Source organism: Serinus canaria, chromosome 1A (assembly GCF_022539315.1).
Source record: "Serinus canaria isolate serCan28SL12 chromosome 1A, serCan2020, whole genome shotgun sequence".
NCBI classification, from domain to species: domain Eukaryota; kingdom Metazoa; phylum Chordata; class Aves; order Passeriformes; family Fringillidae; genus Serinus; species Serinus canaria.
Window position 1 is genome coordinate 43,437,192 of NC_066314.1, and position 25,414 is coordinate 43,462,605.

The 25,414-nt window shown below is 39.2% G+C and overlaps 1 protein-coding gene across 4 annotated transcripts in view; it reads right to left on the bottom strand.

Moving 5' to 3' along the window:
• TMCC3 (transmembrane and coiled-coil domain family 3) overlaps positions 1-25,414 on the bottom strand; it is a 135,304-nt gene that overhangs the window by 22,113 nt on the left and 87,777 nt on the right. Inside the window, exon 1 of one of the 4 annotated variants that reach the window (XM_030238404.2) lies at positions 22,758-22,909. The exons of the other annotated variants lie outside the window; for them this stretch is intronic. Coding sequence (XP_030094264.1) covers positions 22,758-22,835 — 78 coding nt within the window. The 5' untranslated portion in view covers positions 22,836-22,909. Of the gene's footprint in view, positions 1-22,757; positions 22,910-25,414 lie in introns of those variants that run through there. 4 annotated transcript variants of the gene reach the window in all.

Consider the following 25,414-nt stretch of genomic DNA (forward strand, 5'->3'; position numbering starts at 1 on the left):
TGCATCTTTACATCTTAAATCAGTTTGATTATGTTTTTTCATCTGGGATATATTTTACCTGATAGAATACTTGCCAAGATTTACAGAAATTGCCAATCTGTGCATTAATACAGCTAAATTTTATGTATCTCCTTCTATAAAGCTCTAAAGACTGTCCCAGAACAATTTTTCTTTTTAAATAGCAGTAATAATTTATATTACATGACACAAATAATGAATGTTTTGTCTGGATACTGTGAACCCTAAAGCACATGATTTTATGGAATCCATACATTTCAGTTTACATGGATACATGACACAACAAATTATATTGCTTAATTATTAAAATACAATTTTAAAATAGAACTGCTACATCTTCAGTAACATCCATTATTAAATCCATAATGATGGGTAAGTCAACTGCTATAAACACATAAGATAAACCCCACCATCTTCAAGTTAGGTATTAGAACACACCTCTGTTTTACTCAAGAATCTCTTTCAGCACTGCTGGCAAGCTTCGTGTGATATGAAGAAACATAAAGCCACCTACATGGTCTAAGCAGAGATAACAGAAGTTATTAATGTAATATCTAACAAAACTTCATTAAGCACATAGGTACTTCACATTCTTATACAGCTGTAATCCATAACAGCTAGCCCAGGGCAGCATTTCTGAAACAGGAGCTCAGGCTGTTGCTTTTCTGCTTTGTTGAGTTGTCTCACACTCACCATCCATGACTTACAGGTCTCACAAACTGAGTCACAGAGCTCACCCATCAACTTCCGTGCCAAGTGTAGGAAAACAACAGAAGATGTTTCAGAGCATTTTTAAGAGTTATTTTCAGACTGTTGAAAGCCATTGCCTCTCTTACCTAACCACAGGGAATTGGGAGAACCTCTATCAAGCGATGGTCAAACTGCTGCTCTTATCTCCTTGTAAATTTTTGTATGAAGCAACAGGCTGCCATAAGTAAGTTTATTCCTCACGTTCCTTGACTGCAGCGCAACAGAACAATTTAAAGCAGGATACAGAAGCTCCCCATATAATTTTATTACACCATAATACAACAATATTACACTAATTACAGCAATACACCTGATGGTCTTTTTAAAGCAGTTTCTAATCTTAATTCCGAGTGTTTTTAAATAATTATCAACAGAAAATGGCATGTGTCAATCTTACATTCAAACTAAAGGTACAGGTTTTGTCCAGAAGCAGCGACATAAATGCTAGTTGCCAATTTTCTCTTAATGCCAGTTCCTACACATTAAACTCATATTAGATTTTTCTATTTTTAGAGTTGTGGTGATGTTAGAGGCCTATTCACTAATATGATTTGATTAGAATGAAACTGAAATCAATATTCTGCTCCTAGTCTGCCTGCCTGCCTCTCTCCCTCTCCTTTGAACTTTCTAAATTGATTCTTCTTTTTTCCTCTCTTAAGTTTCTATTCAGACAGTCAAGAGGATATGCTTAATCACATGGTTTGGTGTAAAACACTTATAAACATATTACCACATTCAGTCATAGCAACAACACAGATAAAAAGGAACAAAGCAGAGTTGAGTGGGAAAGGAAGCAGATAAGAGCCATGCTGTCCTTGGAGTCTGACCATGGTCACTGGCTCTGCCCTGAGCAGGGAGCTGTGCTTGCCTACAGGCTCCAGAACCCTGGTGTAAACAGCCTAATGTTCTACACAAGAGATCTCATTCCATGACAGTGGAAAAGCAAACCAAAACCCAAACCTCAGTGCCTATTTTGATCAAGGCATTAGAAAATTGTCTACATATTTTTTCCCTTTATCTCTCTTGGTCATATGCTTAGGATAATTTTAACCTAAATAAAGTACCATTAATAAATCAGATTTTTAGAGGTTTCAACAGATAGATGAAGATCCATATCCATCATTAAACCCTGAAAAACATGCCCCTTATGAGATTATGCCAAATGATGTCAGCCTAATTACACACAGTGGGTTAATATTCTAAACAGTGTAACATGTCAAAAAACCATTTTCCAGATCCTCTTCCTAAAGAAACAGACTGACAAATACTCTCACTTTCTGTAGTCAGTTGCTTGACAGGTTTGAGAAAAACACAAATCACTTCAAGAAATCATAATGCAAACTGCAGAGAAAGCTACTTCGGGCTAAGTCCATGAGTTCTTGGTGTTTACGTTATAATCAAAGCAGTCTGCCTGCAGATAAGCAAGTGGAAGAAACACGTAAATTTGGGCAGAAATCGATCTTGAAATTAGCTCCTATAGACTTAACATTAGTTATAATAAAAGAAGATTGAGGGGAAAAAAAAGCAGGTGGTAAACAAAATCCAAAATTACCTAACTTTTCAGCAACTCAAAATGCCTGAATGTGTTTTATTCTATTTCAGCTAGAGAGGAACGTTTTAGATATGCACACATTCATTAAATGATCTGAGAAACTTCAATGAATTGCAGTGATTTGCACTGGAAGAAAACCTTCCATGCAAATATGACTGTATGAAACTCTGACCTCTCACAATGGAAAGAGCAAATCACAGCTTCTACAGCTCTGCTCTCAAATGTAGATTTTAAGTTTGTCCCTACATATGTTGCTGGTACTAACCAGGAAACACTGCAACATTTTAACTTTATGGGATGAACTGACGCATTTCATTATTCATCCCATTTGGTCTGTAGGCTTTTTATGTGCTTTTTATTATCTTTCTTGTTCATTTACTGCTTTAACAAGAGTGTTATAAAGGTCAGTACACAAATAAATGCACCAGGTGTTATGTTCACCTGCATAATTTAACAATATTTAGACAATATTCATATAGTCTGAAAGCTATATGATATAATATATTGAAAAATCCTGTTCTGTTAGGGCTGTTTGCTAGCTGAAAGCCAAGGATTCACCAAAATAAATCCAGATATATGTTCAAAATTTTCAGATGCTTACCCACAGTTATGAGGACCGCTATAGGGTAGTATATCCAAGTAACATCTCATAAGCACATTGAAAAGTTAAAAATACTACTAAAAGTAATTAAATTAGACTAGCAAAATAGACTAAAAATAGACTAGTAAAACCAAGATTTGTCATTTATTTAGCTTTTCATTGAAGAGCTGGTTTAGGTCTCTTTAGTGTAATAAAACTAATGTTTAGTTTCTGGTACCAACTTCCCAATACAGGTCTTAGAAGATTCATGCACAACACCGTGAATGCATCCTTGTTTAGAGTGCAGAGCTGGGGTGGGGGTTAGCAGTACGGAAATAACTGAAAACACTTATGATGTGGTAAAATAAAAATAAAAATATACCATTTTAACACTGCTCTTTCAAGTTCTGTAGATGACTTCTGGGCTACATAAAGTAACATATCGTAGAAGTTCTTACTATGTTTAAAATATCACAATATTGTGATATTTGACTATCTGCTGTATGAAACTTATGTCAGAACTGATCACAAGTTTCCTAAAGTTTTTCTTAAAGTTTTACTGTTATCTGAAGGGAAAGAAAAGGAATTATCCAGGAAGTACTTATTGGGAAAAGCATTGCTTCAGAAGGTTTATAGTTTCCTTGCACATAGCACCAACCAGGGAAATTATGTTACTGCCTTGAATGATGAGACCCACCTACAAGCAGCTATCTTGCTGTGAGACAAAATCTCCCAGTGTAACTCAAAGGCAATGTAAGGGAGTCAGTAGATTCACTAACAGACTGGTCTTCTAAGAGAATACTACATATGAATGTACATAAAATCACTCCCACAGACTTGGCAGCCTGCCAGTACTACAGTGAACAAGTCTAGCAAGGTCAAAATATTTTTAGAATAATATTCTCAGAGTTGGGGTATTTTGAGTCTATGATCCCCTTTTGAAGAGTTAACATTGTTCCCAGTGGAATTTAATAGTTATAACTGGTAGTTCTTGGTACCTATCTCTGGCATAACCTGCCACAATGATTTGAGCTGTACTTCTGATCTGCAGAAAGGCAAATCCTAGAAAAACTCTAGTAGTTGCAAGAGAAGCTCCAGTGACAAACTGTATATCAAAGCCTGCTTTGAGATAGTAATTTCAGGTGTATTCAATGATCTGTTCCAAGGAATTTGACTCTCTCCCCACCTCCAAAGCATGTAGACACACTGGCAGGCAATACAAGCTAGAGATAAAAATAACGAAACCTAATCATCACATTGTTACTTCAAACTGATTATGAGCTCCAAGTATTAAAACATGATTTACTTATTTCCTTTTTGGTCAGTGTTTCCTCCTGAACATGCTTTGGGGGTGGGGAGAGAGTCCAATTCAGCATAAATTCTTAAGCTGACTTTGTAATCACCTGTCCACAGACAAGCAAGTTCCACAACTTCTTCCATGCTGAAGCATCCAAGGACTCAAGATGGGCCACAAGTAAATGAAGTGTCTTTGACAACCACAGATACTTGATCTGTGCTTACATTTAGATGCCACATAGCTCCTGCAGCCAGTTCAGGTGAAATTTCATCCCCAGTCTGATACCACAGAAATCTAACACCTTGCAGATAGTGATTCTGCTACCCAAAAATCATAGCCTAGACTCTTATGTCTTCACTGTATCTCATGCATTACATGGCTGGCATCCACGAGTGATGATGGTAGACATTTCAATAGGTGAAAGCTGAACTAGTCACTATTTTGGGCGAAGCAGGAAGGCCTGGAATTTTTCTAAGTGTTAAGATCAGGGAAGACACTGCAGGACCTGTTCTGCTCCTTCTTGAAGGATGGGAGGATGCCACATAGCTTTGCTTCAAATCGCAGCTTATTGGCTAAACAAAAGGTTTTGAATTTTATTCATGTGAGCAGAAGCTCATGTGAGTTTTTGTCTCACATGAGCTCAGCTTTCCCCTTACCCTTTCCCCTCTTCCTCTATCTCTCTACTTTTTTGTGAACTCTTCAGTTCCCAGTTCCTTCTCTGTAACTGCTTTCCTCCCACTTTTCTATTAACATACCTTGCAATAGGTGAGTACCTTCCCCTCCACCCAGAACTTGTACGATCCCAAAAATTTGTTGACTCAATTTAGATTTTTCTCACCTCAGAGATGAGGGGGCTTTGAAGCTAGGATCCAACATCTAACAGAACCATGTAATTTCTCACTCTGGTACAACTTCCTGTAAATCATACCAGTATCCATTGACACTGGGAAATTTGAAGAAAATAATCTCCCTATCCAAGCACAATCTTTCTAGTAGGTCATTCTTAGTCTCTCAAATGGTGCCTTATCAAATGTAAAGATACTCTTTAGGATACACAACTTTACAAGGAAAGGAACAGCAGCTCTAGGAGTCTAACAGTAAGCAAACTGCAGCAATGCAATGCAGCTGCAGGAATATGAGCTAATGCAAAAGCAGAACAAGCACCTCCAAAAGCTGTGTAACAAGCTCAGCCACTCAGCAATCCTCACAAACCTGGAAGAAACTTTCCTCTCTGAGCTCTTGTGTATGAGCCTTTGCTTCTCAGAAACACAAAAAAGTATGAAAGGGATCATATATAAAGCCAAAACAAACAAAACCCAAACAAACACTAAGTTATTATCAGATACAACCTGCTTTTGAGGCTATCCAGGCTGCTACTTGCCTGTCAAGCAAAAACAACATCTTCTTTAAGCTGCCATTGCACCATGCTATAGATACTGTGGGACAGGGACATTATTGCAATTGTAGTATAAAATATACTTCCCGTTTTTTTTTTCCCCCCAAACTTTAAATTTGGTAAAAGTTTGCAGAAATTAATAGAATAAATTAAAGGACTGTGATACCTATATATTGAAAAAAATTACCAACATCTTTTTTTGTCTCTCTTTTGTGACAGTCAAATAACAAAGACTGGAAAAATGGTAAGTAATACTTTGAAAGTATTTTTAGCTGATTGAAACAGAGCCATGATTCTAAACAACCTACAAGAGAACTACCACAGGTAGTCTGAAGACTTTGTACTAAAATAAATGTCACTTTGCCAAGTGAGATGCATTTAGTCATTTCCTGATTTCTTTTTCCTTTATTTCACATATTTTAAAATGCGTGTTCCTGAATAATTTGTTCCTTTCCTCCAGAGATTCCTTTGCAATGACTCCATAATAGTCCACTAATGAGGGCACTGGTACCACAATCATCGTTCCAGGTGAATCAATTCAGATGAGAAATGTATCATGACTTCACTGCAGAAATCAGTGGAGAGGAAATACTTAATCACAGATGAATTACATGTTCAGTCCTATGTGCCCTCAAGCAAAAGGCATGGGAGAAGTAGGTTTACTTATCAGCCAAGACTGTCCATCAAGAAATGAACAGTTGGATTTTAGGCTTTTTTCAGTTTAAGACTTGTCCAAACTCACAGCTTCAAGGCAGACATCCCAACCACAAAAGCGACAGCGAAGACAATGACATTCCTCTGCCTTTCCACCCCTGGACCCTGAGATTTGTGGAGACATTACAAAAGATAGTAAGACAGTGAGGAGATGCCCCAGGAAGGTGAAAGCTTTTGAGGCCTCACACCACAGATCTGTTTTGAAGAAATGCAGGAGGGCACATTAGCATGTTGCCTTGTATTCTTGGGCTTGTTTTTTTTTTATTCTTCAGCAGCAAACTTGCTGCCCTGATCCCATACAGTGCTGGGACCAACCAGCCTCAGGAGGCAGAGAGGACACACTTCAGAAATGCAGGTTCCTATGGAGCTCAGCAAACAAGATGGTAGGGAATACTCAAGGTCTCCAACAGGCTCCTTTCCTTTAGTTCAGCAACAGCTTACTTCTTCTGCAGCACTTCCACAATACATGTTAAGTCTAGGATTTGACCTATTCCTGTAAAAAAATTATTTTGGACCATTTTTTCCAGTACATTATTAACCAGCAGTGTCCAAGCCACATATCTCTCCCATTGAAAAAGCAACTGTGCTGCAATGTTCCACCAGCCATGATCCAAATGGAACTTAACCAAAAAACACTCATAACTACTTAATATTGACAACAATAACCTGGAAAACAGTTCTGCATGCAAGCTAGAGCAATTAAATAGACTGCAAGTACAACCTGCTTTCCATGCATTGTTCTTACATCTTCAGCAAACACATGACAGAATCAATGCCATCTAGTTACCTCTAAAATCATAGTACTGAACTGGCTTATATACCTGAATAATTTAGCACTGAAGAGAGGTAATGGCACTCTAGGTTGAAATAAAGCCATGACAGCCTGTAACTTCTGAGATCCTCTGTGTATGTTTACACATTTAAGAACCCAAGCTGTTGGTTACAAGAATTTTAACTGTTCTGGTTGAACACTTCATTCTCTTTTATAACTCTACTGATTTTACTTTTTTTCTATTAAAAATAGTCATGCAAGAAATTTTCATCAATTAGAGCAGCAAGTAACTGCACAAAATAGGTTACATCCTTTGGTACATCTTATTGGACAAGCCTGCTCTATATTGGAAAACTTAATAGGAAAATTCCCCCAAAAAAATGTTTTTTCTTCACCTGAAGCTTCAGTTGTTCTGGTTATGGATCTTCATAGGGATGTCTAAAGTTTGGAAAGCAAAAACAGAACCAGAGCTAAAAAATTACCTGCAGTATCCAGCCTTGTATGCAGCAAAGTCCAACATGTATTAAGTTGTATTTTATTTTTTTATTGAAAATGTATGAAGTATAGGCAAGCTGTTAAAGCACTTAATATTTGGTAAGATCCACACAACAATCCATTCCAAAAAAAAGGCAAAATTTTCAATTTTTTATGAAGGCCATGATTTTCTTGCTTCAGTGGTCATGCAAATGAAGTATGAATGTCATGCACAGGAATGAAGCATACTGAAAAGCCCAGAGCTCTCTCAAGACCTCTAGACCAAGAGTTTCAGAAGCAGCAACCAGAGTTACTTCAGTAAAGGCCATTCTTCCACACTGTCTGGCAGCTAAGCAGTGCAGAAAGGCATTTCAAATATTTGACCAACATCAATTGCTATTTGTGTTCACAAGCATGGATGAATCCAGATTCTCAAAAAAATTATCAGGAACATCACTATACTATGCACCTGAAGACATTGAAACACTGTCAAACAGAATTAAGTACATCAACTGGCAGGAAAAAAGCCCAAATCAAACAAATCACTAGACAGCAATGAATACAGAATTTAAAATACAGATTGACAAGAATTTTCTATTTGTCCCCCTACAAGATGAAACATATGCCCAAATTCATTTAACACTAGTCTTCATGAGCTAATCCAGCTAAAATTTCAAAGATGCAGTCTAAGTGTGTCCACACAAGCACTTCCTACAGCTCTTGTTCTCAATGAAGAGAGAAATTACTTGGTAAGAAAAGAGGCACATGAAAATGGAGTGGATACAGATTAATGCTGCACATCAACTGCAGCGGGAAGAACTTTGAGTAACACCAAGCACCAACCAGAACCAAGTGCTCTGCTGTCAATATCTGCTTTTTCACTTGACATGTTATGCCTTCCCAAAGGCACGCTGGCTCATTCTACAGTACTCCCTTCACAGTGCTTTCTCTGGCCACCTGTTTGCTGCTAAAAGCACAAGAGTTGCTTGGGATATTATACCCAAATCAAACACGCCCTCCCAATGTTCCTAAGGAATGATCTTTGTTTCTACAGGCCAACATGAGACACTGAAGATGCTAGAACACCTTCACCTATGCACTTTGGGAAGACCATTAATTGAGTTTTCACTATTAATATACTTTGTCAATTCATCACTACCCTAATGCTTTATTCAAATTGGAGTACAAAGCTGCCTTTTGTGGCAGAGCTCCATGGCACAGACAGAGACCCTGTCAGGCACTGCAAGGCCAGGCTGCAGAGGGTATGGAGCAACCTGGGCTAGCAAAAAGGTCCCTGCCCATGGCAGGAGGGTTGGAAGTAGGTGATCTTCAAGGTCCCTTCCAAACTAAGCCAGTCTATGATTCTGTGATCAGAGGGTACACACTACACCTGATCAGTGGCTGAATAGGCACCACTTAGAGATCTGAGCCCTAGCTCAGCTTGAACATGTGAATTGCTAGGGAAGAAGAAGCAGGGACAGTATGCTGTATAACTCCTCACAATCCCACAGAAACACTAGTTCAGCAAAAACAACACCATGTGGTAACATATGGAATTTAGATTTGTTTCTCCTAAAGCACCAACACCAGCAGAACCTTCCTAGATCTCCTCACCCCATTCCTCAGATTCTTCTATGCACCCAAAATGCTATAGAGTATTTTCTGCCTGCTCCAGTGTCCTTAATTGTCCTTTATAATGGCTTCAACTTCAATAGTGTGCCTTTCAAAACCTTTCTGGCCCAACAACTGGGCAAGAAAGCATATTCTCTGCATAATCCTAAACTGTCTACCTGCTGATGGACTGGCATACCAGCCAGTGGATAACAGGAAAATTGTCTCTGACTTCCATTCCCTTCAAGAATGGATAGGTGCCTGGTGAGGACACATGAAAATCATTTTCACAACATGTCTGGGCTCATTACCTTTGAAGCTTCTATTCTCCTGTCATATTTACTAGGGAGAATATAATTCTTAAACAAATCCGAATGATAAAAAACCCTCAGGAAACATGAAAAATAATTTCCAGGAGAGAAACAAAGGACTTAAAGGAAATTCCTTGCTCCTAACATTGAATTACATTAATAAACTTAATAGGCTTCCTTTCCAAGGCAGTAATGCTTTTTTGCTGTTCCTCAAGTTTGGAAAGTAATTTGAAAACTACCATGAATAAAAATTTTATCTTGATTTACTCTCTTTAGCTGAGGTTAGATCTTCCTCTTCTACACCCAACTGCTTCTTTTTGTCATTGGCACATAAGTGGCATACATTGCAAACATATAAAATATTTATACCTTTTCCATATTTTATTTGCATGCAACCTTTTTTTCCTTTTACAAAAATGAGCACAAACAGAATGGAAGGATGAATACTATATTTATTTTAGAAAATATGACTAATCTTTTCCGACAATGTTTTGTTTGTGAAAAAAAATATTGCTAAATTATACCATGTGAAATATGTAGAATGTTACTTTTTTTTTTTTCCTCTGTGACCTACATTTCATACCAGTCCCTGCAGTTTTCCATCTCTGGGGAAAGTTGAACAGATATTGTAGTTTATCAACATCATTATGAAAGACAAAATTGGCAGAACAGAGGTAAGGGCTATGAAGATTAGGAGGTTGCTGTTAATAATTGTTCATCTGTGAGCTACCACAGTGATACTGGCTCAGGACATACCCTCTTCTAGGATTCCATGGCCAGTGTGAATTACAAGAGTAACATGTATTAATTATTTATATTCAAAACATAAGTATTTCAGTGGCTAAATGGATTCTACTCTTGCATATAACACCACGATTTTAGCCAGAAGTCTCATAAATTGAATGGCCTATGGTGCTTGTAGTGCTGACAGAAGAAAGCTCAGCATAGTGTTAGCCTAAGGAATGCTTCTGAGGATTCACCATTCAAAAAAAACCCCACATCTGTTGTGAAAATGCCAACGGATTTTTGCGGGAAATGAGCTGTTGAGTGGACGACACTTTGTACCTTTGTTAACATGACAGTTTCCTAAATCTTATTGCTCTTGCAAAGATAATGACAACAGATGGACCTGTCTGCTCCAGGAAGTAAAAACATTTAGAGAATGATGCAAGTTTATCACAGAAGCCTCAGAACTGGATTTTGATATTATGTTAATAACAGCAGTGAAAGGTACAAGGCATTACACTCTAAAATCAAAGCTTCCCCAAATTTAGCTAAGAGTAATTATTAAAGTAATTAAAGACATTACTTCATGTGTTGGCTAGTAAAATCTATGGAAATTTCACTGCTCCTTACACTAGAATTTCAGAAGCTCAGTTCAAATAAAATATTTCCAAGCTGCTCTCCAACCTTAAACCACACTGATACAATGGTTCAGTATATTATGACATGAGACTGATCAAAATCATACTGGAAGAAGAATTTCTTTCCATTTCCAATTCACTAACCCTACCTTCACTAAAGTGTGTATTTATCAGTCCATCATACTGTTAGTCACCAAAACAGCCACATCATAAGCAACATATTTGGTTATAAAAAGAAACACACAGGGATAAAATTAAATATGAATTCAGACACAGCTATTTTGTCCAACAAAACCATGAGAAGTTCACACCCCTAAGATTAGTAAATTATACTGGATGAAATCAGACAGAAAATTTTCCTCTTAGAAATTAAGGGACTTATTGCAATGTGCACGGGATATAAATAAAGTAAATCTAACTCTATATGACAGCGCAGGTTTTGGCTGGGGTAGAGTTAATTTTCTTCACAGTTGGCTGGTATGGGGCTGTGTTTTGAATTTGTGCTGATCACAGGGTTGACAATATAGAAATGTTTTTGTTATTGCTGAGCAGGGTTTACACAGAGCCAAGGCCTTTTCTGCTTTCTGTACTGGCAATGAGGCTGGGGTTGCATGAGAAGTTGGAAGGAGACACAGCAAGGACAGCTGTCCTCAACTGACCACAGGCATATTCCATTCCATTCCATTCCACATGGCATCATAGTCACTATATAAAGGCAGAGGGGAAGAAGGAGGAAGAGGGGAGACATTCAGAGTGATGGCATTTGTCTTCCCAAGTAACTGGTGGGGCTCTACTCTCCTGAAGATGGTTGAACACCTGTCTGTCAATTGGAAGAAGTGAATGAATTCCTTGTTTCACACTGCCTTTGTGCAGCTTTTGCTTTCCCTATTGAACTGTCCTTATCTCAACTCATGAGTTTTCCAGCTTTTACCCTTCTGATTGTCCCCCCAGTGCCACTGGAGGGGGAGTGAACAAGTGGCTGCCTGGGCTTTAGTGGCTGCCTGGGGTTAAACCATGACAAAGACATTTTAAAGCCATCTTATCAGGGAGTCTATAAAATAATCATTGGCCTTTCTTTTCCCAAAAATCAGATATTCTTGCAGTAACAATAAGGTAAATCCAAGAGTCCTCTCCTTCTTTCCAAGTCACAAATGGGTATTTTTTTGACCTTTCTTCCTTTATATACAAAAAAAGCAATGGGAAAGGTAAGGTAACATCCTGTACTGCCAAATTTCTGAACAATCAGAGACCAACGATTTTTTTTGCATAATGGCAAATCTGGCAAAAAGACAGTGTTGGTTTTTTTTAAGTTTTCCTAAAACAATTATGCATAAGTGAAATGAAGACTCAGTAATATTAAGAATGCACTATGTAAGAGGGAGAGCCAGAATATTCTTTTGTTTTTCTGCCTAAAAGAACTTTAAATCCCACTCAAGAGTAATTTGGCACAGATGTCTAGAGGTTCAGTACATACATCTAGTTCTATAATGCATGAAAAATAGTGAAACTTGCATCTTTTATGCAGTGTTAGCAATATTCACTGCCACAGCTATTTAGACTAGATTTAGTCTCGCTCAGGTTCAGGTATGCAGCTTTAAGTGATGTAGAATGAGCTTCTTCAAAATCAACAGATTAGACAGATCACTGCTAGTCTTTTCCACTCTTGACTACCAAGGGTGTGCAACTGCCTTAAGAGAAAATGCCCAATTTCAAACAGTTACACAAGACTTACACTGTCTGGGGGGAAGAAGCACCTACGGCAGATGGTCTTAAAAGCTGCCTGATGTAGAAAGAAGGAACATGCATTCACTGAATATTTTTAAAAGCCCAAAACCTGTAAGAGATGGTTTTTCCTTAAGTATCCACTTGGATGGCTAATGATTCTGAAATATGTATCCTTCACAGTATTTATCCTCCCTCCTGTGCATGCTGGGAGCAACCACACTCTCTTCAGAGAGGTTAAATGACTCCCACCATTACACAAGGACTGAGAGCTGTCACAGTAGCCTGAACCGTGTCACCAGAGCCTTAGGCTATAGTTGTCACCACTGTTATAGGCTTCATTTCAAAACATAGATTTTCTTCAAGGAAATCACTGAACTTCATCCTTCTCTGACATTAAGTGCCACACTGCATAATGGCACAGTGCACACAAAGATTATTCTAGCTGACTCTGTCAAGTTCAAACAAAAGTAACTCAAACAAGGCCTGGGCTATTTGTTCCAAAATACCACAAGTGGATGTATCTTCATTGCAAAAGAAATTCCTCAAAATTAAAGAGCAGTTTGCATATAGACTACAGTGTAATATACATTGCCACTAAAAACTGAGAAATCCCACCTAAAATCTGCATGAGAAGTGGAAACATAGGTCAAAACATCTTTTGAAAGAACAATTTGTAAGCTCCTGCACTCAAAGGCCAGCTTCCCAATGTCCAAAAAATATCATAGCTTCTGGCATCAACAAATACAAACCAAAGCTTGACACAAATTTTTATGAAGGTCACCAGAGATTTCTCTATCACTTTCAGATCAAGCTATGTTAGGTCATAGGTCCTGTCTAATTCACCATCCTGAACTCAGCTGCTATTCAGGCCCTTACAGTTACTTGTTGAAAAAAGAGAAATAGAGTTCCTAGGAGGAAAAAAAAAAGTTCATAAAAACTATGGGTGGACATTTTTCTACATTAAATTTATGCTGCAAGACACAATGATGTCCTGCAGGTAGAAAAGCATTGAAACCAGTTTTTTAAATATCAGCAACAGAAGATTTGCTCAATAGGATCTCTCTCTGCACTAGAGAGAAGATACCATGGGAGTTAACACTGGAAAGACACAAAGGAATAACCTGACAATGGCACACTTCCTTTTATGAGCAGCAATAAGCATCTAGCTCTTACAGACAGTAATGCTCCTTGATGCTTCCCAAGACAAATTACTCTTAACCACATCCATACAGTTTATGGGAACAATAACATGCAAGAGACAACAAGGACAGTTTCAGAATTTCTTCATGCAACTGTTGGCAAGCAGAGGAGATGCTCTCACTGATTGTCAAACTTTTCACTGTCCTCACTATTACCCTTTTCTTAAATCTTCCTCAGGTCTTGTTTATAAACGCTTTTGCTCCCTCTCTCATCCCCAGCCTTCCCATGCCTCTGGTACAAAAGCCTGTTAAATCCAAACCACTTGCCCAGAAGAGGAGGAGAATAACTCTTGTAGAGATCACAGGCCCTCACCAGAAGCAGCAACACCTGCCTGTGATGATGCTGTGTGTCACAAGGGCCTCGTCACCCATGGCCTCAATTCACATGTGAAGAAAGGGTTCCACTGCAGAGACTTGCACAGAAAACTGGTCAGAACAACAACAGAGGAGTGTGGCAAACTTGCTGTAAACCTTCTGTGGACCCATTTTAGCAGACCAGAAGCCTGGCAGCTTGAATCAGCCTGCTGACATTTACTATCTGGCTTTAAAAGAGACAATTAAGAATATCCTCTTAACACTTATTTTAGGAGAAGGCTGTAATTCTTCTTTTGTTCATCAAGGTGAAAATCTATAATGTGCTGCAAAAAAGGACTGGATACAGGTGACAAGATGTAGTCAGATTTCTTCCTTAAGGTATGGCAGGAGAGGGGAATGAAAAAAGATAGCCTCTTTCACTGGATATGGCAGGCATGGGAGAAGAAAGAAATTAGAAACCCGATGAAGTGAAGAGACACTTTACTGCTCTGACAAAACGTATCATGCACAACCATGACACAGGATTATGTTACTCCTGCCAAAAGCTCTAGCAAAACAAAGATTCCTAACATAGTAAGAGCCACCCAATCCCATATAATGCACATGTATCCGTAGCTGACGTAATATCAAATACTGAAACATTTTATTTTCAAGTCACTTGTGTGGACTAAAGAAGGGGGAAAAGAAAATTACACCTGGCCTTTGGAGGGGGCTCTGTTCTGAGCAGCACATCCATTTTAGGCTAAGCACATGAAATCCCACCTCTGTTCCTCTCTCATCATGTTTTCCTGCTATCTTCTCCATTCCTTGCTATTGCCCTGAGTAGGTCCAAAGCTGCTGAGAGCTAGTGCTGCAGACTGGAGAAGCAGCTGTGAATGAGTGAACAGTCAAGTCTTCTTTGGTCTTTCTTGGGTAAGAAAGGTACTCACAAAGTGTTAGAAGAATTAAATGAATAGATCTTATTAATAAGAGTTGCCTAGATCAGGTGTGAGGACCTTTCTTACCCAAGAAAGACTAGTACTGGGTTTGATCCTACTCAGTTCCAAAGCTTCCACCTGTCCTTGTAACCTTCAGCGAAAGCTTCCTGCCAACAACAATCCAAAACACAGTCAGTGGCCACTGCAGTCCCACAGCCAGCTCCCATTTCATATGAATTAATTAATTTCCTAGGAAGTAAGGGTGAGGCAGTGAATCTCAGCAAGTCCTCAGCAAACTTAAAGTAGATTAAGCTGTACTGCCCTGAATTAGAAAAATGTTAAGAGTCAGTTGTAATAGTCTGTCAGTTTGATCTTTGCACATCACTCACCTGTACAGACATGCTGATATAAAGCAGCAGATTTTCTGCATATTTATATAATTTTGCATCTGAACAATGAGCACTAGCTGAATTCTAATTTCTGTATTACATGTACTGGAATAACTTGGAATAAAAGGAGTGAATGCAGTAAAACCAGAGAAACCTGCTAAATCAACTTACCCTAACAAGGCTACTCTTCTTGTAACAGTAATTCTTGTAGTCTAGCTTAAATCCCACTTAGAAATTCCCTTATATTTAATAATCCCAAGACCCCAAAACCCCGACTCCTCACATTTCCTGTAAGCTGTGTTAATTGCTTTTTGGGTGGCAGTAGGCAATATCAGGTTTGGTTTGTTTGTTTAAGAATGGAAGTCTTATACTTCCACTAACTCTCCTTTATGCTTTTTCTAACCTTATAAATCAACACCTGTTGTATCCATAAATTAACTCCAGAGCATTGCCATTTTCCCTGTCTTTAAAACACCAACTTTCATCATGATACAAAGGCTTTCTTTAAACAGAAGGAGCAAATCAATTTAAAAAAAAAATCTTATTTAGTGCTTGAGAAGCCAATCATGTTGTAGCCTTTTTGAAAGCCATACTTCTACTAACTCCAACCAAAAAGAAAAAAAATCACATGACATAGATAGAGTGTTTAATTGCTGCAGTCCACACAGAGTGGCTGCTCTTTTTATCACAGTTTTGCCAGGAAACTAAACAGGTTTCCATACACTTTTTGCCAAACCCACGACAAGATCATTTATTTACAAAGCAAAAACAAAGTTAAAAACCCACCTAACACCATCCTGGTTTAAGCTAAAGCAGATTGTAATATCAACTGGAAGCAGCACCTCCCAGCCTGTAACAAAGAGTTAATATACAGAGAAGTTTAGAAAAGTCTGTTCTAATTAATCTCAAATTGGTTCCATAGGTCCCTGATGTTAATCAAAAATTTCCAATTAATTCAGCACTACCTGAATCACATATTCATTTTAATTCAATAGCACGGTGGTAATTCTTTACATCCCCAGCATAACTTCTTCATCCAGAGCTACTGAAACAAATATTTACAAAGGAAGGCAACTGTTATGTAAACTGTATAAAATAGGAAAAGCCAAGGAAAATATTTCTACTATATAAAAGGTTAACTGAGAATTATCAAGAATTGATGCTAAATACTTTATATCAAAGGTCCATTGAAATACACTGTCCAATACAGAGGTAAGTAAGAAAATATTAGTACCAGTGGTTTCCAAAACTTCTGCCCTCAGAAATTTTATCCAGTTGCAACCCCTAAACAGAACAATAATGAAGTGAGCAAACTCTCAATATTAAGCTTTTCTGTAACTTTTTTGAAAACAAAAAGCCTCATTTCAGCTTTCTACAGTAACAAATTCTTTAGAGGAGTTCTTACTTGCTGAGTGTCTGGTAAGGTTCAAGACATTCCAGTACATACTTGGTCCCATAAGTGAAGGCTTTAGATCAGCAGGTTAATTTTTGGCTTTGCATATTAATCCTCTCTATTTCAGACTAAGGGAAGAACAAAAAACTTTCAGTAGTAAATATTGCAATGCTCTTTTGTAAAGTTTCACCACCTGGATACATAAGTGGAAATGGAGAATTATGTTCCACCATTCCCCAGCACTACATAGAAATTCATCTCTCACACAAATCCTTCCCAAAATCACACTTACTGTGGGGGTGAAGATGAAAGCTGCACACCTGCTAATGTTCCCAAAAGAACCAAAATGGGACAATGTGCAGCAGGAATATCTTTTTAGTTTGCACAAGATTAGATGTCAAACCCACCAAAACCTTGAAGGCTCAGCCCCTGTGCAGACCTAGATGGTGCCTAGTGAAAGATGGAGATGATGACAATAGGCAAGGCAGGGATCTGGAGCTCATGCCACCCCCCACACCACTGCTGGTAACCTGACTGAAGAACACTTACACGTCCTTCAAAAGAAAAGCAAATCAGAAGGCTGGCAATTTTCCCCCAGTGACTTTTTTTTTTTTATACATAGAGCTAACATTTAAAAGGTGATAAGAATTCCCCAGTCCTGTAAGCAACACCATCCACTGCAACAAGGATGGATCAACAGCACAGCAAAGGAAAGACTCTACAGTCTTCAGAGACATGAATTTTCCTGGTGAAAACCAAAAATTATGAAAGGTCTAAGTATAAAGATTCCAAACTTAAAATCTGTTTAAACCTTAGAAAGGAGATGCATTCTCCATTCTACTTATTGTTTAAAACTGTCTTATTGGTTTAGGGAAAAGAGGAAGGGGGTAAGAACACAACCTTTATAGCCTTCAAGTCTACCAAAGTGGCTCCCCTTGCAGGATCAGGGGAGCACAGCAATGCTAAACTAAGCTGTACAGAAACAACTTCCCTTTTGTTTCATTTGACCTAACATTGTCCTTTAGCTTTTAGGTGTATTTAATCCCAAAACTCAAAAAAAAAAAAAAAAAAAAAACCAACCAAAACAAACAAAAAAAACCCACCCAACTTTGGAAACTTCCTAATATTCCTTACTGGCACTAGGGAATAAAAAAGTAAGAAGTTTCTTAAACAGACAAAATAACCAACAGTTTACTGTTTTAAATGAACAAACCAGGCTTTTCTTCAGTTCTAATAAACTAGTCAGTATTTCTGGGTTCATATTATAACTATGGCTTCTCTCTCTTATTTCCAATTTCCCTGGATGATGCAGGCTACCTCAGGCTACCTTTTGACAGGTTTCACACATTTCTAATTACATTGTGGATTTAAAACCAAAGCTTGGAGGTCCTAGCAAAACTGTCTCATGAAATTATTTTCATCTTATGTCCAAACCTGAGGGAACTGTGGGGAAAAGTGTGTGTAAGGTCTTAGAGCACAAAATATTGGGAGGTTTGGTTACAGGTTACAAGAGCCCAGAACAGGCATGTCTTCCACAGTGATCTTTGTATTTAAAAGAACATCAGGAGATTAAATCTCCCCGTCTCCTAAAACTGTGGGTGGAGTGGTTTTTTGTTTTGGTTAGACTTGGTGGGGTTTTGTAGTTGATTCGTTTGCTTTGTTTGTTTTGGTGGAGTATTCTGTTTTTATTTGCTTGTTTTTAATCCTTTTAGGTTCCTTTATGTCATTTCCTCCAAACCTACTGAAGATTTTAGGAAATAAAGGGAATTCAAGGACAGATGATGAAAGTGATTAGAGGCTTAGAAAGACACACATATGAGGAGGGATTATTAAAGTCTGCCTTGCCTATAGACAAGATCAGTGGGAGGGATCATAAGAGACACAGAAAATGAGAAGAGACATTCCACAGAATGCTTTTTCATCAGTAGAAAGGAAGTGAATTTCTGGGCTCTTTTTTTTTTTTGTGTGTAAGCCTTTTATATGTGTGATGACATAAGAATTAAATCATCCAAAAAACCCACTGATTTTGCTGCTAGTCTCACTAAGGCTGAAAGAAACAAGAAGCTTGAAATTAGTTTCTCTGTTCATTAATAAACAAACCACACCTGTTCCAGGTAAGTTTTTTTTGTTTGTTTTAAATAAAGGAAGGCTTCTTACAATTCTGTTTTCCACTAATAAAGAGAAAGTTCTGAATAAGCTCCAATGTGCGAGAAAGCAATTGGGACTTCTCGTGTCTCTCTCAAACACATCTGGTATTTGCTAAAAGCAAGCAGACTTCTACATAGACTGCTGATGGGACACAGTTAAGGAATTTATGTTTTAGTTGTACTGTAAAAGTATTTTTCTCCTCCAAAGCCATAATATAAATTTATAGTCCTGATGAAATGCAGACGGTTCTTGTTCCGTAATGGGTAAGACATGAAGAGCAAAGAGCAATGTCTTGATCAACAGATTAAAAAAAAAAAAAAAAAAAGAAAAAAGCTCTAACAGACCCTTGTAGAGCCTTGAAAGGCAGTCCTGACACAGTGCTCTTGAAGTAAAAGTCAGCACAGTGAGGCACGGGTGGGCATAGCCAGGCTAGTTTGAGCTTCAGGAATGTGAACTATTGCAATTGCATAGACATCTGCATGGACTTACTGATCAAAAAATACTGTGTAGCTAGAATCTGAACACCCTAGTCTTCCACAATGCTTACTAAAAATTAAGAAAGCACTATGACACTTTTTTAAACTATGCTACCAGTTACATTCCAGCAAGAGTAGTACTTTGTTCACGACAACTAAAAATGCAACTCTTGTTCCCAAATTGTTCTACTTCATATCTTAGGTCCTGATTTTGAATGTTTTTCAAATATTTGTATTTGAAGCATTGCAGGAATCAGCTAGTAGTGGATATTAAGCACAGTGAAGCTGCAGCAACAGGCATTAGCAGAGAAGACTGGAAATGTTTTGCATGGCTGTATTGTCCACGGATTTCACCTGCACCACCGGAGAGATCTGCAGTAATCCAGATTATAGCGACCAGATGCTATTGGCAGGGAGAGGCAGGCAAAGCCTCCGGGAAGGGCACCCTTCCTAAAGGGCACCCTTCCTAAATCTGGAGATGGATGATTTTCTAGAACTAAGGCAACTCCATGGCTATAAATCTATACCCACCACATAAAAGCAGAACTGTAAGGCACTAATTCCATGACACTTCACATAGTAGCGGTTTTACACCCTACTCAGTACTGCCGTGCACAGCATAGCTGAACTCTCTCATGATTCATCCAAGGAAGAGAACATCCAAGAAGAGAGAACAGCCTCTCCTTCAAAATATTTGGCCTTCAGCAGCAGCAGTGACTCTCCTAATTTAAGAATGATCCAACTATACTTCAATAAAGTATTTCCTCTCATTCAGCCACTGGGAATGTCACACAAAATCTGACACACGGAGAATTATTAGCAGAAGCCACAATATCTTATACTTCAAATGGCCTCAAAGAAGAAGGTATTGAGCAGACCTGTTGCTATAGACTGAAGATGCTTTTTGGCCGCAGCAAAAATGTTCAAATCCCCTCTACATTTATAAACTCCAAAGGCTGTATTTACAGTCCATTGTTCCAGCACTTCTGCAAACTAAATTTAATGAAGCCTTCCTACAGGATACACAACAGCAATTCTGGAATTGTCATTTTACTTGTCCAGTGAAAAGGTGTCACTTTCTCATAAGGAAAATCCTTAGCGGGGCTTTGAAGACATGCAGCAACCTATAGGCTGGAGAATTCCTTTAAAACCCACCCACCTAAAAACTGGATTCAGTAGCCTATGTTATACAGACTAGGAGATCCAGCTTCTACTTTAACACCTCTCTTTTCCCCAGACTTTATTAAATGGATCTCACCTTACTTACAACAAGTTCTATCCTGCTACCAAATCCAGCTCCAAGGCATTTTTCACACAGCAAGCCTCCATAGTCTGCTCAGGCTCTTGAGAACCCCACCACTAGCTCTGTATTGTTGTGTTCATGCACTGCATTATTCTTCTCCACCCATATTTGAGAATGGCAGCTTTAACTTCAGCTGCTCTGATGATTTTTGTTCAGTCTCTAAATAAAACACAGCATTCTTATTTCTTGCTTTTTTCTACACAATACCAGCAGTTCTTGCTGCTCCAGTGTATGACCATTTCTACCCCTATGGCTAAGGCAGTAAGACAAATGTTGAAGTTATCCAGACAATTTACCCAGGAAAACTTCCAGTTTGTCTGGACTAAGCACAAACAGATTTAATACAAGATCTTACCATCATCTGGAACATACAACATGCTGCTACCATACCTAGCAATTATTTTACAAGTTCTGTGATATTTGACACAACTTGCAAAGCCCAACCCTGGAGCATCACAATTACATACAACTCTAAACTTGTATAGATTCGTATTTCTAGCCCTCATGGTCACAGGAAGGGAAGATGACACTAATTCTGATTAAAAGCAATCCAAAATCAGACAGAAGACTAAGGCTATTATAAAATTGCCTTAAACATGAGATTTTTGTTTTAATGTCAATACACAAGTACAATAAACAACACAGCATTAGCCATGATACTTTATACTTTTAAGAAAATCAACTAGAGTAGGGAGTAGAGTTTAACCTTTAAATATGCCAAAAATTATGAAGATATGCAACTTTTCTCCATGGCCAAACTTAAGTAGGTAGTCACTATTCTTTACAGCATGATCAGAGAAAGATAAACTAATCAGTTCAATTTTCAACAGAGAAGAACACAGGAAATGCATAACCTGTTAACTCCCATATGACTAGCGTGACTTAAGAGTGTGAAGAGCATTGTAGATTCCAGTAGTAATGCTACAGTGTATAGGGTTACCTATTTTTAAAATATTTCATTATTCTGAAGCAATCTAAATCACACCATCTCCTTTTCATCACTGTGAATTAATGGGCAGGAGGGATGGAGAATACTGGTAATGCGCAGTACTGGAAAATAAAATCCCCAACACCCAAAACCTTCACCCCAGTCACGTCCCAGAAAAGATCTTCCCTCACAAATAGCTGATCCTTACACTTCAAACCATAAAGTTCATTTGTTGTCAGACCCAAGATCTCAGCACAGAAAAGAAAAGAGAATTTCTGCCAATATCCCAAGTCAGCTAGAGCAACCTCGTTTTTCCTTACCTGCAGTGCATGGGAAGAAAGGGCCACTTTTTACACGTTTTTGAGCTGAACATTTAAGTAAGAACTTTAAACTACAAAGCAAAGTGCCTTCATCAACAGAACACTTACCATAAAAGCCACTAAACACATGAAAGGATCACAGCTTTGCCTAAACATGTTTATGTTTATATATATACCATATGAACAAAACACAAAAATAAAGAAAGATGAACTTGCCAGGAGACTAACAAAAACTATTTCATAAAGCCATACATCATGGATATATAGATATTCTTACTTTATCCCTAGAACACACAGGTGCACTTTTTCCGTCAAGTTCCATTCCTGCCACAGCCCTCTTTTAACTTCATAAAAAGAACCATAATAATTCTCTGCTGCCCGATACAATCACCTGCTCCAGAGTTTATTAAACAAACCTTGAGAAACAGAACCAAACCCCAGTATTTACCACTGTGATCGAGACAGAGTCAGGGCATTAAATCATCGGCACTGTTGACTCTAGTGAGTAAGTTCTCTATTACCCTTGTATCCCTCCAGTTTCGATTGCGGGGATACCTCGAACATTGGTTTCTATGAAGTCAACATCCAGTTTCATTTCATTTTCCTGTACTAAAAAGTATTCAGAGCACGAACATGAAAGAATCACACAGAAAAACCCCTTCCCTTTAGATCGTCAGCCTAGGAAACGTGGAGACCTGACGGGGAAAGTGCTGCAGGTTGGCGGCTGCCTCTAGGAGCTCGGCACCCAAATCCCGCAGGCAGCCCCAGCGCCGCCTCCCCGGGCCGCCTGCTCTCGCCCGCTTACCCTCGTCTTGCGGCGCCGGTGCCGCTCCGGGTCCGAGTACGTCCTGTCCACAGCGAGCGCCGTGTCGCTGCCCGGCATGCTGGTGCGTGTGTTTGTGCTGCTGTTGCTGCCGCTCCTGCCCGCTGCCCCACGCCGGGCGCGGTGCCGCCCAGGGCCGCCCAAGCACCAGCCCCGCGGCCGCGGGACCGAGCGGGATCGGGATCGGGATCGGAGCCGCTGCCGCCGCCGCGCGGGAGCGCCGGGCACGCCCCGCCCGCACGGCCCCGCCCGCACCGCGGCCGCCCCGCTGCTCCCCAGCCCGACACAGCCGGACCGGCCCCTCGGCGCTGCGCGTCCCGCCGCACGGGTCCTGAGGGGGCCCCGGCTGGGGTGTCCCCCTCCTTCTAAAAAGGAAGGACGCCTGAGAGGGGATGAAGGTGGGAGAGAGTTTAGCCAGAAGGGAGTGGGCCAGAAGTCCCTTCGTTTGTTTAATTTTCAAGGCCGTCCTGTCTGAGGTGACAGCCGGAGCTGGGACACGATGATCTCCCAGAGAAATGGCTGGACAGAGGGATGACAGTTCCTCCTGCTGATCGCCGCTGGTTTGGGTCCGATCCAGGTTTTGGAGGGAGTTATCATCAAGCAATCTCGACTTCCCTTAAAACAAACCTAAACCCTGTGGCTACAGTGAAACCTCACAAAGCACAGCATATCCTAAAGGTTCAGAAGTCCAAAGGGGAAAGAAAGGAAGAAACCAGAAGTATTGTGTTGTCAGTTTTGGGCAGACTCACTTGTAAGGTTTTGAGTTGGGTAGCCTAAGGTACCAAGGTACCCTGGACACAACTGAGCACTGCCTCTTGAAAGCCCTCACTACCTAGAATTTTTCACAATAAAATGATATCAATTTTCTATCAAACCAACTAAATAATGAGGGCTTCAAAAGTGGTCAGTGGAGCACAGCAACCAATTCAGCCCTATTTTCTGCACATTACCTATGTGAGATAAATCCTTCAATATCCTGGCACAGGGAAGCTTCAAACCATACTTCTGAACGCTCAAGGAAAACTTGTTTTCCAGGGCATGTGTATGCCAACGCACTTAAATTCCTAAGAGTTGAGTGGAGCTTCTGACTGATCTTCGCATTTCTCATCAGACTTTTTATGCTGAGGAATGCATTTAAGTGACACTTAACACATTTTAAACCCACTGAAAAGTGCAAGTAAAATACTGTTTTATAATCAGTAAGTAGTAGAGGAAATGTATTTCTTTTCCTTTCTGAAATAAACAGACTTGTTGAGTTGCCACCTCTAATTATTACACAAGTAAATATGGAGTTCCTTCAGGCCAACTCCTTTGCAGGAGTAGCAGGACTTCACCTTTTAGGTACAGTTGCTCTCACACTCATGCACAAGTCGCACTGCTTTGTTTTCTCTAGCTGGAGACAGCAACAGTCCAAAGGTATGTGGGTATATAAACATACTTAAACATCAACATAGTTATCTACCCTAGGAGGACCTTGCGACTTTAAAAAATGTTTCCCTGTTGCCATTTGTTTGTTTTATTGGAATCATATGTTCCAACACAACAGTACTGTCAGAGGTTAATTATCTGACATGAGGACCTCCATAGTGTTTTAAAGTAATAAGGTCTTCATAAATGAAAGACCAGGAATTCTAAAATAAAAATACAAGACCTCACCTTCTTGGCAGGTGTTTCATTTTGAACTCTAACACCAGTTTTAACAAAGTTATCCCAAAGTAAACAATGAGTGGGTTTACTAAAAGAAGCAATATTTTCCTAATGCAGTATTCAAAGTACCAAACAAATACTAGATACTGCACACAAATGGTAACTTGCCACCTTTCCTATACTTATGAAGATGAATGAGTTAGCTGAAGTTAAAAGGCTGCTGGGGAAAAAACCCCAGAAATGGAAACAGTTTTTTCAGTCCTTCAGCTCAGACATGAACATTAATTCATGTGCCAGAGGGTGAGGAACTCTGGAGGTAAAGGTGAGTAAAAAATTAAATAGGCAAATTTTGTGGGGCTTGGGGTTTTCACTGAAGTAATAATTGCACATTTCCAAACAGGAATGTGTGGTTTTCAGCACCTAGGATAAAACACTCTTATTTCCTCAGAAACTTTCAGGGTTTTTTAAAGACTTGCCAGATGTAGTTGATCAAAGCATTGAAAGGGTAAGCAGCTGGAATAGGGACATATAAAACACTGCAACTGCTTGATGTTTTAGTAATAGAAGGCTTACTATAAATCATACTTTATTCAAAAGTTTAAGAGTTTTATTTACATATCAGCCTTATTTAAATAGTACCAGCAGACTAGCCACAAAATGGAGAAACTTCTCTTCAAGATAAAAAGAGGCAGGAATATGCAATATATATTTAGAGGTAGTATCAACATTCAAACTACTATATTTACAAAGAAAGCTCTGTCCTGGTGTAGCCTCTAAGAAGAGAACATAATATAGCTGGCCTTGTAAGACCCCAGTGTTGCATCAGTCACACCTTCCAACCAAGCCTGTGGATCAGTTGCTTGGGCACTGCTCTCAGTGGTGCATACCAGAAACAGCAGCTCCCAGCTCCAGCACCAGCACCAGCAGCAAAAGCCCTGGCACTGGACGGTTCCTGGAGGAGCTGTGACCACAGGACAACAGGCCAGTCAATT